This window comes from Pseudorasbora parva, chromosome 6, assembly GCF_024679245.1.
Source record: "Pseudorasbora parva isolate DD20220531a chromosome 6, ASM2467924v1, whole genome shotgun sequence".
Lineage (NCBI taxonomy): Eukaryota > Metazoa > Chordata > Actinopteri > Cypriniformes > Gobionidae > Pseudorasbora > Pseudorasbora parva.
Window position 1 is genome coordinate 36,313,092 of NC_090177.1, and position 20,259 is coordinate 36,333,350.

General features: G+C 40.0%; 1 protein-coding gene across 1 annotated transcript; it reads right to left on the reverse strand.

Moving 5' to 3' along the window:
* Window positions 1-1,888: 1,888 nt before the first annotated feature.
* On the reverse strand, window positions 1,889-16,376 carry LOC137079391 (fibronectin type III domain-containing protein 7). Its single transcript, XM_067447352.1, has 12 exons — window positions 15,711-16,376; window positions 15,166-15,426; window positions 13,285-13,542; window positions 12,643-12,894; window positions 11,694-11,948; window positions 7,919-8,176; window positions 7,562-7,819; window positions 5,935-6,189; window positions 4,516-4,776; window positions 2,923-2,952; window positions 2,705-2,757; window positions 1,889-2,268 (listed from the first exon to the last, which is right to left on the reverse strand). Exons 1-11 carry the CDS (start codon window positions 15,985-15,987, stop codon window positions 2,735-2,737), a joined length of 2,388 nt encoding a protein of 795 aa, XP_067303453.1. The 5' UTR covers window positions 15,988-16,376; the 3' UTR covers window positions 1,889-2,268; window positions 2,705-2,734.
* Between the last annotated feature and the right edge of the window lie 3,883 nt (window positions 16,377-20,259).

Here is a 20,259-nt window from a genome sequence, read left to right on the forward strand (position 1 = left end):
AATTGGATTATATTGGATATATTGAACCCACTGGAAAGTACAAAAAGAGAGAAACTCTTAACTCGAACCTGGTCTCATAATAAAACTATGATGCACTACCACAATCTGTGCCACAAGAGGGGGTTTAATCTAATCACAACACTGTGTTGATGTTGATTTTGTGTTCTGGAAGAAAATGGCCCTTGAATCCTCCCTGCCCTTTTCAAATGCTTAATATAATAAAAAATAACTTTATTGAAAATTTTGTATTTTAAATATAATAGCCATGTTCATTTGTATTATATTTCTGTAGGTAAATCTGTAATTATACTTAACCAACACTATCTGTAGTGCACATATGTGACCACAAGAGGGCATCTAAACACCTGGCTAATCAACCCTGCTTCTTCTGAGTGACCTCTCAAAACAGCCTAATGCAGCTGGCTAAATGTGTCCATGACCATAATTCTAGATTGTTTAAGCAGTAGCATTTGTTATTTATGCATTATGAATCCTCTGCCTGAAAAAAATCTTTGCCAGGATTGGATTCACCACACCCCACCATATGGGTTAGCTTATAGCTAACAGTTATTGTTTTGTGACTTTCTCGTTGGTGATGGGGAAGCAAACACAGACACACATTGATAATGCAGGGAATGAATTTTATTGTCAAAATGTAGATGTCCATTCACATCCCAACAAATAATGTATTTGAAAAAACATCCAAGGGAAGTTCATTTAACAAACAGATTTAGATTTCCCTCAGAGGCGCTGTGTACTGTATATAGGGGAGTGCATATTAATGTATCTCTCAGATTGATCCTCCTGTTTAAAAAATTGGAAAATTACTTTACTGTTAGTTTCATTTTATGTCAATTATTCCTGGAAACTGATGCATATACTTAACCACTGGCAAATTGCACTTTACAAAGTGAGATGTTTGGATGTTCACCAAAATAACTTTCAATTTACTATCAACCGATATTTATGGGGACAAGCATTGGAATTAAAATTGCAAAATTATTTGACACATCAACTGATCATGAATAGTTTTCAATGAAAATCCCTGAGATAACATTAGGGATCTCTGATTCAGTTAATTATATAATAATAATAGGTAACACTTTACAATATGGGTGCACTAATATGCATTAATTCATGCTTAACTAATGCACAGATAATCATGAGTTAATGTATTACTAATAGTGAAATAACCCACTTATTAATGATTACTGCATCAGCAACTAATGAAGATTATACATGATTAATAGATTAAGTAATCATTGAATTGTTATTAGTTAAATATGGCATCATGTATTAATTCCTTAATAACATGTTATATGAACTAATAATTTAAATAAATGTGTTAATTACCACAACGGGCCAAAGCCGTGCATTTCAACTTCCAGTTGTCTGCTTTAATGAATCATTAGCTAATGATTTATAAAGGTATCATTATGTTATGACTTTACTTGTTGTGGGACATAACTATTAACTAATTAAAAATTAATTCAAAACCCATAACCACAATTACATATTAGTTAATAAATTAGTTAGTCATTTCCCCCAAGAAGTAAAGTCATAACATAATGATACCTTCATAAATCATTAGCTAATGATTAATTAAAGCAGAAAACTGGAAGTTGAAATGCACGGCTTTGGCCCGTTGTGGTAATTAACGTGTTAATTTACATTATTAGTTCATATAACATGTCATTAAGGAATTAATACATTATGACATATTTAACTAATAACAATTTAATGATTAATTAATCTATTAATCATGTATAATCTTCATTAGTTGCTGATGCAGTAATCATTAATAAATGGTTTAGTTCTTCATGAGTCGTACATTAACTCATGATTATCTGTGCATCAGTTAAGCATGAATTAATGCATATTAGTGCACCCGTATTGTAAAGTGTTACCTAATAAGTCCATTCGTTGTTTGTTGTATTGAATGGATTGTGTGTTAATCATTGGTTATAAAATCTTGCAACTTGTAAAACATGCAAATTCCTCTGAAAGATTCTCCCATTAACCAGTGTCTCTTCTAATCAAATCATAGTAAATGCTTGACATATATTACATATTTTAAAAGCAATTTAAATATATAAACATCAGTGATTGGACAGTGTTGAATCCTGATAAATTACATAATTCAAGTAATAACATTTAAAAATGTTCACTGTCTGACCAATATGCACAGTGTGTGATTTTGTTGTAAAGTATTTAATACAGGTTTGAGGGCTTTTTCTGAACAATCCAGTCATCCAATATTACCAGAAGCTGTAAAAGAAAAAATACAATTCATTATTTTTAATGTATTATTAATTATTGTGTATACATACAATTGCACTATAAATGTAGGTTTGGAACAAAATATGGGTAAAAGTTTTTGGTGAACTGGCCCTTCAACCCTCATCCTTCCCTTGCACTCCTCGAATTCAGTAAAAACAAAAATGTTGGTGTGCAATCGAGAGTTAAGTGCGACATCACTCCTTGGGTCTGTCTTGGACCACTACGATGAACTCTTCATTTTTTTCCACTTCAGATTTTTAAATATGAGTTTTGGGATGGAAGGATGAGGGTTAAATATATTACAGAGTTGCAACAGCATCTTGAATTGTAGATGTGATTCTATACTCGCATGAGGATTAGGTCTGTGAAAGGACTGGCGGTCCAATGTGTGTAACAAAGATACATGTGTCTGTACTGGCTGTACCTCACTATTTGAAGGACATCCATCCCATCATTATCTTCTTCCTCGATAGAGAACTGAGAGTAAAGAAAGGCTTCAGTTAATGAATGTCAAGTATTTCATTTCCTGGATTTTTTAGAAATAGTGCATTTGATACTTCACATGGACATTTTTGCCTAATTCTTGGTATGATTTTGTGCAATTTATTCAGTACGAATATGCTAAGATGTTCTCATTCTTACCCATTCCGACACTGCTGCCCACACACGAGACTGAAAGACAGAACACGTGCACAAAAAGTCATCCATTTTTATATTCATTTCAGTTATGTAATGTTCAATCACAATGCAATATTGCAATGTAACACTTAAACGTATCAGAATGGCCTTGCATTAGATAACACAGTAGCAAAGGAAGTGGTATTGATATCAAAGAAAGAAAATAAAAACACGTTAACATTGATGATTCATGTTCATACAATGTGGTTATTCTGCTATGACGCTGAGCCTCAAGAGAAAATGGACTTCTACATCCACTGAAAATCACCTTTTGGCTTATTTCCAGATGCCATTTAGTTTGATATTTTATTTTACAGTTTCCTTGTTCCACACGTTTTAATGCGTAACACTATAGTAATAACAGTAAACTATGCATAAATAAAGCTGCAAGCAGCAATTAAGGGACCAAGCACAAAATAACTGGGATCATCAAACCAACTGGAACAATGAGAAATGAAAGATATTTCAAGGTGATTTTAGGCAAAAAGACTGAAAACTCATAACTACAGTCATTGATTTAATGGTTTATCATTTTTAACCAATAGGTGGTGCTTTGAGTAAATTGACGTTTTGTGGTCAGTGTTGGGTGACAATAACACATGCAAAGTTGGTGTTAATATGCCGAGATGCAACCTCAGAATCATTTTGGCATCATGCCCCAACTTTGTTGATGCGTTATAAAAAACGGACAGTTCGGTTTAGCGACACAAACCCATAACTTTTTGCCGGCATGGTCTTAAGTTGATATGATTCCATTTTGATGAAAATCAGACCAACGGACTAGGAGGAGTGAGAAAAGGTAGGTGAAAAATGGCAGAAAATGGCAGAAAGGACGTTTGGCCGACTGTGGCAAAACTGGTAACTATGTTCTTAGCATGACCCAAGACCAGTTTTATTACAATAGCCTAATTTAATGAAAAGTTCTTAGATTCACAGTCAGGGCACGGTGGCAAAAAAATGATATACCGTATTTTGTAACAATACGCCAATGTGTTGATACAATATAGCATTGACAAAATTCTACATGGCCGACACCAAAAATGTCAGAGATTGGGGAATTCGGTATCATTCAACTTGTCATGCTGCACTGAATTCTTTTGATTTTGGGCCAAATCACTCAGAAGCATGTCCATTTTTCATATCTCCTGACTACTCTGTGGTTCTTTGCCAAAACTGTGCTGGTAGCCTCTACTGGCTGGAAGTAAGAAATTAAGAAATAGATTTAGATTTATTTCCCCTATCTGTGTGCCAAAACTTTTCCCCAAGTGGATTCATGGGCTGCCACAGACTCCAGAGCAAAAAAAAGAAGATGCAGTAAAAGAATAAGAAAAATAACTATGCCATAGCCCCTTCGATACTTGGCCTCCTATTAAATGCAACTAAACCTTAAGTATTACCTATAAATATTACTTGGTACTTAAATGTACAATTATACTATAACAAGGACTCCTTAAAATAAAAAGTTTAACTGATTTTTTTATCTAATGCAATGAAAATTACAAATGTAAAGTGTGTCTAAATTATTTTTGGGACACCTGCACATAAGAACCTCATTACCTGAATACATCCTGCTGTTACAGAACAGGACCTTGGTTCCGTCCGGATTCAGTGGGGCGACGACCACTGAGTACACCTGACCGCACACGATCTCCGACACGTCGCATGTGCTGTAGCCGGGCTCTGGGCTGCACACGCGAGTGCTGCTGCTTCCCTTAACTTCTGCCGTGTAGTTGGTGAGGGCGCTGCTTGACCTCCAGCGCACACGCAGCGTGTTATTGGTTCCTCGAAAGAGACGGATGCCCGAGGGACAGCACTCACCTTGAGAGAGAGAGCGGATCAAACCCCACATAAGATTCAACAGGTGATAGTATTGCTGTAAGTGGCTTTAATAAGATTTTGCCAAGAAATAGACATGAATGAACTTGCCGTCCTCCTTGATTCCTGTTCTTTTTGGCAACAAAGCACATGAATGTATCAAATTCGTAATTACGACTTCGGAAGTGGGAAGTAGAACATTTCTGATAGCACATGAAGGCAGCATAATAATCTAACCAGAAGTTTAAAAAATCAGTTTTGTTTTTTATTTTGTTGCTGTCTGATGAAAAACCCGGTAATACTTTAGTATAGGGAACACTTATTTACTTTTAACTACGACTTTTGCCTCAATAAACTCCTAATTTTGTGTAACCCTACCTCTCAGCCTGCTCCAAGCAGGACTCGAACCCGGGTCCGCCAGCATGAGAGTCGGACGCTCTAAGAGGAGGCTAAAAGCTGCAGCCCCTAGCATCAGTCGCTAGAGCATATTTTGAGATCAGAGGAGTGAAGTTTACTCGCACTGCAACTACCATCTGGCCTCTGTTACACTAATCCCCCTAAACTTTCCTCCCATATGGGTCACGGCACCAATGTAATCCCTCCTGTTCGAACCGCCCGCTCCAAGCGGGACTCAAACTCGGGTCCACCGGCATGAGAGTCAGACAGTCTAAAAGGAGGCTGAAGAGTCATAGTGTCAGTCACTAGAGCATCTCTTGAGATCAGAGGAGTGAGGTTTACCAGCTGGCCTCTGTTGCATTTACTGCTTATTATTATTTAGTAAGGTAGTTGTTGTAGTGTTTAAGTTTAGGTATTGGGTAGGTTTACAGGATGTAAAATAAGGTCATACGTTATAAGTACTAATAAACATTATGGTATATATGTATAGTAATATGCATGCTAATAACCAACTACAGCAGTTCATAGTGAGAATTTAACGTGAGTCTGCTTTTTGCAGTTTTAAAGTTTTACCATAGATGTAATAGTTCACAGATCATGATAGCATTTATAGTGCACAGGTGACTAATTAAGTATTTTTTTGTGTTTTTTTTCTTAATTTTGGAAGTTTTTTTCTTTTTCTTGAATTATGCATTCTTAGATGCACCTTTCATTGGACAGCGACAATATGCATTTTTAACTTAAGTCTAGTCATTGAGAACACACCGGTAGAAAATCCATGATAGGTGCACTCCGCCTTGTGCCCGGTGCGACTGATTGCTTCCAGGGAGACGGTGTAGTTCGTGCCGCAGGTGATGCATCCCATCACGCATTCTGTCTCCATGGTGTGACACTGCGCATTGCCTCGCGGTGAAGACAGGGAGGCGATGTAGGTCTGGGCCCCGATAGCGTCTGACCAGCTCACATTGGTCATGGCCTGGGTCACCTGGCTCACTGTGAGATTGGCTGGGCAACAAGGTGCTGGGAAAAACAATATTAATACAAGTATATTTGTAGACTATCAACTAAAAAGACGTGTGCTCCAGAACGCAAATACAGCATTCTTGCTAAAACGGGAACTCATTTAAAATGCTCTACATAGGCAAAAACTCTTTCCTCACATTTGATTTCAAAAGCTTTCTGTTAGCATGTTGCTAAGCTAAAGCCGCCACAAGCTTTAAAGGAAGTGCATGTAAGATAGTGACCAAAACTTGTACTGCAATCACTTTCAAATCTCCCCTACCCCTGACTCGAGGTTGCCAGATGTACTGCAGGATCAGCAGGAACGTTTGTAGCTGCAGCTGTGGTAACTAGAGCAGATCTGGCAACCCAGATGCCGAAACACTACTGACTTTGTGATTGGTCGATAGGTGGAGGGCGGAGCTTCAGGCCAAAACACATCATGTCAACAACAACTTTTAAATGACAATATCCTGGCCGGACTACTGTTGTCAGTGATACAAGTATTTGAAATTAACATGATTTCTTAAAGGTCCCATTCTTCGTGTGTTTTCGAAGCTTTGATTATGTTTACAGTGTGCAATATAAAATGAGTTCATGTTTCGCGTGTAAAAAAAGAGTATTTTTCACACAATTGACTTATCTGTACAGCGCTGTTTCCTCTGTCCTAAAAACGGCCTGGTGATTTCCTTGTTCTATAAGTCCCTCCTTCAGAAACACATAACGAGTTCTGATTGGGCCAGCGCTTCCCGTGCTGTGATTGGACAGCAGCTTAGAGCACTTTGCCCGGAAAGGTCCCGCCTCTTACCATAATGGGGAGATGCAAGCGCTGAATGTGCGCTCTTCTCCACGTGAGAGAGCAACGGGACCACGCCCCCTATTTTGCGTGTTCTTGTGGGCGGAGGGTTCGTCAACAAACCGTTCTAGTGACGTCATTACAGCAGGAAGTGCAGGGATGTAGTCCAAACCGGCCGTTCGCTGTATGCTTTGAAAGGGAACTTCTGTTAAATAACATATCTCGCTTGGCATTGAACATTGAGCGTTATAATTTTACAGGCATTATTTATGCTCCAACAGCAACATTACACACTAATTAAAGTTTGAAAGATGGAATCGCGAAGAACGGGACCTTTAATGTGTAGTGACAGGGCAATTTTATGGTTAATTGAAATACATTTCTTGCATACAGTTCCTTTAAATATACAGCTGTACAAATATAGGTTAAAATAGCCCATTTTGAGGGATTTTATTGATACTTTTTGAAGACATGTATTTATAGTCTTAAAACTTGAATTCTTAAATCATATTGAATGCATTTTATCTGCCTGTGTAAGTTTTTCTTTTGTGACACAACTGGCTCCCCTTGCTCTCTGAATCACCATGGAAAGCTAACCTGTTTCCAGGGGAATGGTGTAGCTGGGTATGCTATCTCCAGCTGAGGAGGACGCGGTGACACTGACTTCATAGATGGAGCCACACGGCAGGTTGGGCACCTTACAGGAAGTGCCATTTGAGTGACAGAAAAGCTTGTTGCCTACTGGGCCAATCAGAGTGACAGTGTAGTTGGCAGCTGTGTTAGCAGAAGTCCAGTTAACCAGCACACTAGACACGTTACTCTGGCTCACATCAGTGATCTCAGGCATGCATGGAGCTTTTGGGGGAAAAAAAGAGAGAAGAGAGAGTGTGTGTATAGTTATACATCTGTGGCACATATGCATGATCTAAATTCAAACTGAGTGTGTGAGTTTACTTGTTTCATGTGTCTGTGGTCTGCAGATGAGGTTGCAGCCGCTTACGTCGTTGCATGGTATGACGACTACGCTGTACCTGCTGTTGCAATTGAGGTCAGAGAGGGCGCACCTGGGCGCCGTGTCGTTACACAGAACCGTTTCTGTTGTATCCACCGCACGAGTCTCATACAGATCCGCACCACGCACAGGAGACCACTGTATCATCAGCGTCTCCCAAGAAACCGCAGAAACCGTTGTGAGCTCTGGACAGCAAGGCACTGTGGATAGTAAAGAAAAACATATAAGGGTTTTTTATGCAAACGCATTTTTGTTATTTAAAAAAATTAATGCAGTCATCGCCATTTTATAGAGAAAATCATGCAGTAACTGGATCAGGGGTGAAATATTACATATTTTGTCAATTATTCTAATATTCTGTAATATGTCAAAATTATGACACTGTAGGACAGGTCCAAAACACCATTTAAGGGGTGGTGTTCAGACATTCGATGTGTTTAACGCTCTTGTGCTGTTCGCTTTTTGGTCAAAAATGATTGTAATTAAATGATTGTACCCTATTTTAGTTTGATGGATGATGTTTTTAATTCAAATTTTGTAAGAATGGATTTCACCTAAGAACGAACTCAAGAAGTTCAAAGCTGCAATAAGACAATGAAAGTTTCCTCATCTGAATAAGAGACCTACAAGAGAAAACAAGACCCCACCTGGTCCAATCCAATTTCCCACACCGGCCGAATCCTGACCCCCTCACCCTCTCTGTGTCAGAGCCACACAATCATGCAAATCTCACAGATCCTGCCACAAGCCGCTCCTTTATGGTTAATATAAATCATTTTGGTGTGATTGGTAAACGGGTTTCAATCCCCCATCAGTAGACCCGGAATAATAATGACAACAGTGCTTGTTCTCCTGGTGTGGGAGATGCTCATAAAGATCTTTTGATAAACATTTGCTGTCAGCCCCCAAAGATAGGTGTGACCATTTGGGCTCGAGAAGTTCAACTAAAAGCTGCATGAATATTTGGGTGCTAAATGTTTCTTATTCTTTGTTCTGGTTGAGTATTTAAAGGGAATTGGCAAACCACTCAAGGAAGCATCTGTATTCAGAACTTCCCACACTGTTGCGGTGGGTCTCTATTGCCAGGTGACTCTTTGAAACGTTTATATTATTTGGGGATTTATATTGTATATTGATCAGTTGTGTATGAGGAATTCTCCTTTTTAAAGGTGCACTATGCAACTTTCCGTCCACTGGAGGGCGCCTATTCAAAACAAATGCGTAGTTTGATGACGCAAAGTGTGAGCCCAGCATCTTGGGAGATGTGGTCTTCACGACTTCACCTCACAGCCGGTGGAAAATAGGACTCGGGCAGAAATCACGTTCATCCATGCGGTTATTAACGTTACTGTAGTGTGAAGCAGAGCAGGACCGAGTGTTGTGGAGCTGAGCACAGCCACTGGAGCGATTGTTAAACAAATACCCGCCTCGCGAATACCGGGACTTTTATTATGACGGGACGGGACACAGTCGCCGGGCGCCTGCACTGATCCGCTCTTCCGGTTATGATTTTGAGGTAATGCAGCTCTGTTTATCATATTAGATACATTTAAGTGTGTTAATGATGTTATGACGTTACTCCATGCGTTCACTTGTTCACACTGCTAAGAGTAAAGCGCTCCAATAAAAGCCGAAACCGAGGGTAACGCAGATATGACGCAATTGACAGGCGACTCCCTCAAACGCTATGCTGAAACGTCCCGGTCCTTAGTTAAAATAGCAATTTTCTCACAATTTACAAATAGTTTGAAACATCTGGGATATTGTAGGTACTCAACTGAACAAAATATATAACACCGGCCTAGTGGTTTTTGGATATTTTACTGCAAAAATACTACATAGTGCACCTTTAATTCCTTTATTTGATATTTGTACCTGTCTAAAATAAACATTAATCTTGATTTATCTTGTATTAGTTTGAAATATTTTTTCTCTAGTAGTGTCGCTTGAAGAGTTTGTACTTTCGGCAAATCTTCCCATCAGGACAGATTCACACAGAGGACTCTATGAACTGCATAGCGCAAAGCATGAGGGACAATCTGATTTCTGACTGTTGCTTTTATTAATAATTTTTAATTATTAAGTTGCAGTTCAGGTGATTATTGTTCCAAATTACACTTTTTGTTATGAGTATGAGTGCGACTCATTTAAAGGTAAAATAGTTCACTCTGCAATCCTCTGACTAATATCAGAAACTGAAATTTTTTTATCCATGAGGTAATGTAAATCGCGAGCATTATCCTCTGAGTGAGTCCTGGTCCCATGGAGGAATAAATATTTGAAGATAAGAACTAAGAAAATCAACGATCTAAATTGAATCCCGACTAATTCTTTAATCAGCCGTCGCTATAAAAATGTAACAAACTTAACGAAACCACATACCATTGGAGTCAGATTAAATTATTGATGGAGTCAGATTTAGAATTGGGTCTTCACATTTTAATGAATTGCAGTGATCTTTCTAGAAGTGCCAGAAAAGACATACACGCAGAAGTCCTTCAACCAGCTGCTGGATTCCTACGTTGGGCCAAGCGGGTGGAGTTTACATTTTGTATTTTTAGGGTATTTTATAGTATGACATTTAATTTGTGCAGTAGTTATAGCCCATTTTTTCACTTTTTGAGGATGGACCTTTTATAAATCTTGAATGCTTTGGGGCACAGACTGAGGTTTAGTTTTTTTTTAAAGACTGCACTTGCCAGATTATTGCCGGAGTGAAAAAAGTAAACTCAAAAAAATGTATTACATTTTACAATGATTGTTATAAAAAATGCACAATTTTATTTTATGTTATAAAAAATGCACAATTTTATTTTATGTTAAATATATATTTTCCAAAACATATTTTACTCTAAAACAAGTAAGAAAATTAAAGCCATACATTTAAACAAGTTCCAAAATTGAGGTTGATGTCTCAAAAAATGAGCTTTCAGTATGAATGTTTGTGTGCCGTACCTAACGTTTCCAATAGATGAAATGTCTCCCATTGATTTTCAATGCGGCCCTTTCTGACCACAAACAATACTAGTGTGACCATTAGAACCATTTAACTTTTTCGAATCATGTGTTTTTGAGTTCACACAGCAAGTCCCAAAACCTTTACTAAATGTCCTACCATTCCGATAAAGTAAAAAACATTTTCCAGTCAAAATTGACCAATGAGCCCCAGAGAGTTAAAGACTCCATGAAATCCCTTGATGAGTTTTCTTCCCTGTATTGATGTTACAATTTAAAGGGTAAATCTTGATAGGATATATAGAATGTTTTGCTCCTTTGTTTAAATTAACAAAATACTTTAGTTTTCATGACTGCCTGCTTCCCAATTCTCAAATTGACGCTTCTTCTATTCTTCCTCCACCATCCTCCCGCCCGTGACCCAGAAACCAATCGAACTCAGCCATCTTGAAGGTCATCTCAGTTCTACAATTGCACCGCGAGGGAACCAAGAAATGAGGAAGCTTCCTGAGGAAGCCAAGACGCAAGGAAAGGAAGCAAGGAAAACGAGGATGCACAAAAAAGACATGAGAAGCACACCACGATTTGCTACTCGCTACAGCTAGTAGGGTAAGATCGTTCTAGACAGCATTTGATTGGATAAATTAGGCTGTGAGTGCAACATGATGTCAATCTTTCAATCTTTTTTGGCTTGTTTTCTCGGAAAAACAGTGTGTTCATTTTATATTCATTAAAGTGCTAAAAATAACATGAAGCTCTCACGGGTGGTGTGGTTGACAAGAGGGCCCGGAGGACTGGCTCCAGCCTGGTTGTGTGCAAACACACTCATGATGTAGGAGTATCCGCAGCTGCAGTTAAACTGACAGCGTGGCTCCGTTGAGTTGCACATCCCCTCGATGCCATCATCACTCTTAATGAAGGTAGTGTAGTACTCTGCTTGAGGGACGGGGCTCCAATTCAAAGAGCAGTTACCAGCCACCACCTCCTCCACCCAGATAGGCTGTGGGGGACAAGGGACTGACAAATAACAGGTTAGACAATGAGAATCACTACAAAGGACTACAAAGTGATAATGGCTAAAGTTAATGATACTTCAGAAGATTTGTAATATAGCACTTATGTAACAGAGCCAAGTCGCGAACATGTAACACAGCCAGGTCTTTGATATGTTCTGTAAATGTGGTTGGTCATATTTACATGCTAATGGTTGTCATAACCATGACATGTTTTTGAATGTGCTGTTTGGTATAGTTTTAGTAAACAGACTGATGAGAGAGTAGTTTATCTTAATAAGGACGTGTCCAATCCTGATCCTGGAGGGACACTATCCAGCTACTGAGAGAAAAGGCTATAAATGATCTGCCACCTGCAGCATCCACACACGTGATACTACTACTTGCCAGACTCTTTCTTTATGTATACAGACGTGTAGGGTACTGTAAGGCTAAGGTAAGGATATTGTTTGAACAACGGCTGGTTATTTAGTTGCGTTTTTGGATAATTTTTAACCAAAAATAGTTATGGACTGCAGCTTTATGCACGGCTAAACTGGCTAATCAGGGTCTTCGTGACTACTGGAAACTTAAAGGCAGTTGTGTTAGAGTTAATCTTTGCAGGAAAATGGCCCTCTAGGACAAGGATTGGAAAATCCTTAAAATATTAAGTACATCAATCTGAGCAAGTCCTGTTACACGTGAATCAGTTAACTCACAAGAAACAATCTGTACTGGGTATGAGGGGACACTGTTTCCGGCATTGTTGATAGCGATCACTGTAACAGAGTTGGTCTCTCCACATCTCAAAGGAATCAGGGTGCAGGAGTTAGTAGATGAGGAGCAGTTCTGTCCAGACAAGCTCATGGCTAAATACTGCTCCGCACCCTTGGCTGAGTCCCACGAAACCACAATACCTGCGTCAGGGGTGCTAGTCACCACAAGAGCAATAGACTGAGGAGGGAGAGAACCTGAGGAAACAAAGTTACATGTGTCTTAACAATAGCAGATATTCATTATTAACATTTTAAATCTTGTACATGGAGGGCCACTGTCCTGCAGTTTAGCTTCAACCTGTTAAACACACCCGAATCAGCTAATCAAAGCCTTTCATGCAGGTGTGATAGAACACGTTGGAGTTAAACTCTGCAGGAAGTCAGCCCTCCATGAGCCCTGAAAATCCCTGCTTGGCTGTACTTAGTGTGTATGTGTTGCTATAATTGTTCTGTTATTGACCCCTTTCTTTTCCTTAAGTGGAATTTAGAGGTATGACAAAAAACAGTAGATTTGTATTAAGTGCAACAGTGACTGCCTGCATTTTGTAAATTAAGTAATCTCTTTTTCCATTCCTATCCTCTTACGTGTGATCTGGCACACTGTGAAGTCATCTCCGGGAACGTTCTCAGGACTCCAGGCGTTTCCCTTAATACAATAAAGGGTTCCTGCCTCCAGGCCTTGAAAGAGAACCTGAGTGTCTGTGGTGTTGATGCTGCTTTTGCTGTATGAACCGTCTTTGATGATGCTGAAGCTGTAGAGGACAGCACGATTGACTGGCTCCCACTTCACCAGGATGCTGCTGTTACTGGGAGAGCTGGTGTTAAAATGAGGAGCAGGAAGGACTGAGGTCCAACAGAATGAGGAAGAAAAATAATGGTAAGAGATCAGGAAGATGGCTACATTATGAAAAAAAAAATTGATTCCCAAGCTAAGTTATCTAATTCTGAGGTATAGGTTCATTTAGTTCAAGTGAAATGGACATGGGAGACAACTGACAGATGGTGTAAAGTAATCAGATAGGTACCTTTTCATTACTTCCCTGTCCTTTACAACCTGCTTTTTCCGTTCTGTTTCGTTTTCTGTTTTATTCTTTTCTTTCTTGTTCTGGCAGGTCCTGACTGTCCCTCTCTAGTTCCCATCTGTTCCTTTCAGGTCCCTTATTTTCATTTCTATTACCCTCGGTCCCTCCCTCTGTTCCCTTCCCTGTCCAGTCCTTTCCTGTCCTGTCCTTCCCCTGGAAAATCCTGTCTGTCCCTCTCCTATTTCTTTCTGTTCCCCTCTGATCCCTTTAGGTTCCTTCAGTTATTTTCCATTACCCTCTGTTCCTTTCTCTGTCCTGCCCTTTCCCTGGAATATCCCACATGTCCCTCTCCCATTCCTTTCAGTTCCCTTCAGGTCCCTTCAGTTTTGTTCTGTTCTGTTCTGTTCCATTGCCCTCTGTGGTTTGAGCTGGTTTATGCTGGTCCTTAGCTGGCCATAAGCTGGTTAAAGATGGTCCTGAGCTGGTTATAAGCTGGCCTTGAGCTAGTTTCTTAGAATCAGCACTTGACCAACTTAAACCAGCTCATGAAAAGCTTAAACCAGCTCATGACCAGTTAAGGACCAGCTTAAAACTTGGGCCATGCTTCAAAACTTACCTAAACAGGATATGCTTCTTTTTAACAGGTCAGTCTTTCCTGCCCCCCAATGTTCCCTTCAGGTCCCTTCTGTTCCACTACCATCTATTCCCTTCCTTGTCCAGTCTTTTCCTTTCCTACCCTTCCCCTGAAATATTCCCTCGTTCAGTTCCTTTCTAATCCCTTCCTTTCCACATTTTTCTCTAATTGGGTACTTTTCAATCAAAACTTGGCATGGGTTCTACTCTTACCACTTCCTGGTGTGTCCTAACTAGTTCTCACCTTTCTTAGTTGTTTGAAGAAAAAATCCCATTGTGCTGTAATGTATCATATGCATGATGTAATTATGTGTATATGTGTAAGTGATATGATTTCTGTTCTGAGAATTAAGGTCCCTTCCCTTATTATTTTCTTGTGACCATCTCAGGTGGAAACCATACAACCTGAACAATGAAACAAAACTGCTGAGGGCCCTAAGGTAAAGACACAGAATAAACTTTCTGTGCCCAGTCCCTCGAGGAGGGCAGCCCTTTTGTCATAGTTCATCTTCTCATACCTGGATATAGTTACTTATGGATACTTGCGTGCGAAACCTATTTAATTGAAAATGTGAACACAACCTATGCGTACTGCTAAAAATCAAGCCCATGAGATCCGCTATGTAGCTTATCCTGAGGTCGTGTTCCCCCATCACCCCCCCCCCCACACACACACACACACACACACACAATGAGAGGATAAGGTTTCTGCACTGGTTGAGGGTTAGAGAATAGCCAACTCTGTCCGTTCATGAATGGATCATTTCTTTGGCCTCTAGGTCACAAGGGTGGAGAGAGGAGAAAAATATACCTGTCCTTGCCCCCACGGGGATGGATGGCTGGCTTCTGCCTGCACTGTTGACAGACATGACACTGAGAATGTAGTCTGTGTCCGGCTGGAGGTTGGTGACAGTCCCCGGAGACATGGGTACTGGGATCTCTGAGAAGAAAGATCCATCATTTGTCTCAGCGCGCAGGATGTAGGACGCTGCGCCGGAGACCGGAGTGAATTCCACAGTGATACTCTTGCTTTCTTTAGAGGAGGCCATCCCAATGGTGGGCACATCAGGAGCTAAACATGAGAAAATAAGTTTACAATTTAATTCATTTAACACATTATCAGTTAACTGCATTTAACAATGCTTTTATTTGGAGCCAAATGGGCTCAGGAATTATAAGCTGCAGCAGAATCAGTTTATCAAGCAAGATGCTAAGCCTGAAATGGGGTTTATATGACCATGGAAAACCTGGAAGTATGAGGGAATTTACAGGCAAAGAAAGGTCATTTTAAAATCGCTTTAAGTTTTTCACACTGAGACATACTTTTGAGCAAGACATCGCCAGTTCAATACGCACCAGTAGATCCATCCACATTAGCGTCTCCCAGAATGTTCATGAGGCTTCCCAGGGCCTCAACACGAAAGGTGTATTGAGTGTTGGGGTTCAGGGAATTAACGGAGCCCATAATAGTGTTCTGTCCGAAGCTGGTAAAGACTACAGGGACTGGAGCGTTCCGGAGGGAAGCTGTTACTCTGTAGGACAATGCACCTTCATATCTGCTCCAGCGCAGCACTGCACTCTTTGATGTCACCGTAAAAACACTCACGGTCATTGAGCTCCCTGGAAAATACATGAAATATCTTTCTGAGGTATTTATCAATGCTGTTTATATAATGCAAATAACAACCAATTAATGAGTTTTAATTTAAACAGATACTGTAAATTGGATCCAGATGAGCAGTACCTGATGCCTGTAAATGAAACAATTCAAAAACTTTTATTAGATTTTAAACATTTGTTTAAGTAAACAATTGCATACATGTTTCCTATTAGTAGATTCTGAAGTGTTTTTGATAACTGCATAATACGAATGCTTGACAGAATAAAGGAAAACGCTATTTTATTTTACATCTTACGGAACTGTTCATATATGAATAATGGGTCAAATAAACAAATGAATAAATATTTAAATAAATAACATATGACTCATAACTCTGTACCTGTGAGAGTACTCCAAGCAAAAACGCCAGTCCTTTGATTCCTCCAAAGCCTGCCATCTGTTTTCTCTGTTTGAAATCCTGGTTATCTCTTTCTTTTTTTTTGTAAACAAACCAAAAAAACCCCACTAAACTCTGCACTTCTGTTTCTTGTGTTTTGGCTGAATATAGATGGAGCTTTTCTTGAAGACATCTCAGATGCTTTAACCTAGCTCCGCCTCCTCAAAAGAGCTGGCCAGTAAAAGCTTGAGATGAGAATGAGCTAGCCAGTCAGAAGTGGAGAGGAGAAACGCATGCAAACCGGTGTAACAGAAGACTGGGGGAAGATGTCTAATGCTGTTTAGCCTGCAGTCTTGCAAATAGTGCGGTTTGTACAGATTTGTGTAGTTTAGTAGCCAGTTATGTAAAACATTTATTATAAAGTGTGTGTGCAGTCCCTGGAATCTTTTCTTTAAAAAAATAAATAAAAAATATTGAATAAAAGAGACCATATTTTCTTTTTGTAATTTTGAGATGGTACATTTTGGGCATTTAATTTATGTATAATTATAAAGATTTCTGGATCCAGGCATTCTTTTGTGTTACTTTTTTATGGTTTAAGTGTGTGTTTTCATTAGCTGTGTCCCACTAATTTGCAACAGTTTAAATAAACTTTAAATACCAATGAATCATTACATGTTTGCGTACTTGTATTTTGTAATTTGTGCACTGCTAAAAGTTTTTTTAAAACATTTTTAATTGAGTTTGAGAGATTTCAAATGTAACAAAATCTGCACGTTTCCAACAAACATCAGGTATCCTGCTGCAATTGCAACAAAGTTTTAGCCCACAAAGAACAAATGTTTTATGAACAATTTAATTGTGTGTGTGTGTGTGTGTGTGTGTGTGTGTGTGTGTGTGTGTGTGTGTGTGTGTGTGTGTGTGCGTGTGTGTGTGTGTGTGTGTGTGTGTGTGTGTGTGTGTGTGTGTGTGTAAGTATATATATATATGGAAATCATGGAGGGGCTGTGAGAGACATAATCTAAAAAAAATCCAGAAATCACAATATATGTTTTTTTTAACTATTTATTTGTATGATACAGCTACAAATAAGTATTTGAACACCTGTCTTATCAGCTAGAATTCTGACCATCAAAGACCTGTGTAATAAGTTCGATAATGTAAGGAAGGAAGAGGACACGGGGGTCGGCTGGACGGTTGATGCGTTTCTTTATTTCGTAACTCAATAGTCAAAACCAACTCAATAGTGTGGCTTCTCTCAGACTCATAACACAACGATCACTTCCGGGTCGGCACTTCCGGCTTCCGGTAGCTCAGTCTCTGGGTGTGTGTGGCATCAACCGTCCGGTCTCTCTCTCCCCCTGGCTTCCGGTTCCACTGGCGTTTTATCCTCTCTCCACGCCCATTACTGGAACAAGATACAGGTGTTATCAATCTGCGTCCAACCCACTCACTTACCGCTCGTCCCGCGGCTCTCTCTCCCGCTGCAGACCTCGCTAAACCACGCCCCCCTTGCCACAACCTGTAAGGCCCCGATCACACAGAACGCGTTTTTAAGGTTCGAAAACGTGAGGCGCACTGCACTTCCTTTTTTGGCAAGAGTTTTTTTCATTCAGAAAAGAGCAGTGCCTGGCGGGTTTTTTTATGTTTCTAGGCAACCCCTGAATCGCCTGTACTGTCAGTCAAATCAATGTAACGGTCAACACAACGGAAGGCCCGCCTCTCCATTCATTCGATTGGACAACAGAAAATAAATGAGATGACGTCGGGCGCTTTTCCACTCAGAGTTGACTTTTTTTCAACTTCATGCACTCGGAGCGCTCCTTCAAAAACGCGAGGCGCAGCAAGCGGTTTAAACGCGAGGCGCCCAGGGCGCATAAGCAGCGCGCATAACGCTCTCTGCCAACCGACATCCATTCAAAAAAGGTGCCTCTCGCTGTAAAAACGCGTTCTGTGTGATCGGGCCCTGAGTCTGCCTTTAAAATGTCCACCTCCACTCCATTTATTATCATAATTAGATGCACCTGTTTGAGGTCGTTAGCTGCATAAAGACACCTGTCAACCCCATACAATCAGTAAAAATCCAATTACTAAAAGGGCCAAGACCAAAGAGCTGTCCAAAGACACTAGAGACAAAATTGTACACCTCCACAAGGCTGGAAAGGGCTACGGGGAAATTGCCAAGCAGCTTGGTGAAAAAAGGTCCACTGTTGGAGCAATCTTTAGAAAATGGAAGAAGCTAAACATGACTGTCAATCTCCCTCGGACTGGGGCTTCATGCAAGATCTCACCTCGTGGGGCCTCAATGATCCTAAGAAAGGTGAGAAATCAGCCCAGAACTACACGGGAGGAGCTGGTCAATGACCTGAAAAGAGCTGGGACCACCGTTTCCAAGGTTACTGTTGGTAATATACTAAGACGTCATGGTTTGAAATCATGCATGGCACAGAAGGTTCCCCTGCTTAAACCAGCACATGTCCAGGCCCGTCTTAAGTTTGCCAATGACCATTTGGATGATCCAGAGGAGTCATGGGAGAAAGTCATGTGGTCAGTTGAGACCAAAATGTAACTTTTTGGTCATAATTCCACTAAACGTGTTTGGAGGAAGAAGAATGATAAGTACCATCCCAAGAACACCATCCCTCTTGTGAAGCATGGAGGTGGTAGCATCATGCTTTGTGGGTGTTTTTCTGCACATGTGACAGGGCAACTGCACTTTATTAAAAAGAAGATGACCAGTGCCATGTATTGCAAGATTTTGGGGGAAAACCTTCTTCCCTCAGTTAGAGCACTGAAGATGGGTCGTGGCTGGGTCTTCCAACATGACAATGACCCGAAGCACACAGCCAGGATAACCAAGGAGTGGCTCTGTAAGAAGCATATCAAGGTTCTGGCGTGGCCTAGCAGGTCTCCAGACCTAAACCCAATAGAGAATCTTTGGAGGGTGATCAAACTCCGTGTTTCTCAGTAACAGGCCAGAAACCTGACTAATCTAGAGAAGATCTGTGTGGAGGAGTGGGCCAAAATCCCTCCTACACTTTGTGCAAACCTAGTGAAAAACTACAGGAAACGTTTGACCTCTGTAATTGCAAACAAAGGCTACTGTACCAAATATTAACAATGATTTTCTCAGGTGTTCAAATACTTATTTGCAGCTGAATCATACAAATAAATAGTTAAAAATTCATACATTGTGATTTCTGGATTTTTTTTTGATTATGTCTCTCACAGTGGACATGTACGATGACAATTTCAGACTCCTCCATGATTTCTAAGTGGGAGAATGCGCAGATATACATATTAAACATGTGCCGATTTTCGATAAAGCGGTATATCACGATAATGAATATGCATGATATTGTTATCGTGCGCACTTCAAAATATTGTAAATAATAATTTATTAACAATTATTACATTTTTTATAATGCACTCAGCGCTTCCTGTTTTGTGAATCGACAGCAGCTTAGCCCACGTTGCCCGGAAAGGTCCCGCCTCTTACCATAACGGGGAGATGCTATCATTGTAACCATTGATCTCTAAGTACAGCGTCCGTGTGAGGGCCAAACAAAGGTGATTTGACTCTGGAATGAAAATAACAGTGACGACATGGCAACATCCCTCTTTTCCACGTGGGAGAGCAACAAGACCAAGCCCCCTTTTTTGCTTATTCTTGTTGGTGGAGGGTTAGTCAACAAACTGTTATAGTGACGTCATTACAGCAGGAAGTGCAGGGATGTAGTCCAAACCGGCCGTTTGCTGTAGGCTTTAAAAGGAAACTTCTGTTAAATAAAATATCTCGCTTGGCATTAAACTTTGAGCTTTATAATTTTACAGGTATTATTACTGCTCTAACAGCAACATTACACACTAACTAAAGTTTGAAAGATGGAATCGCGAAGAACAGGACC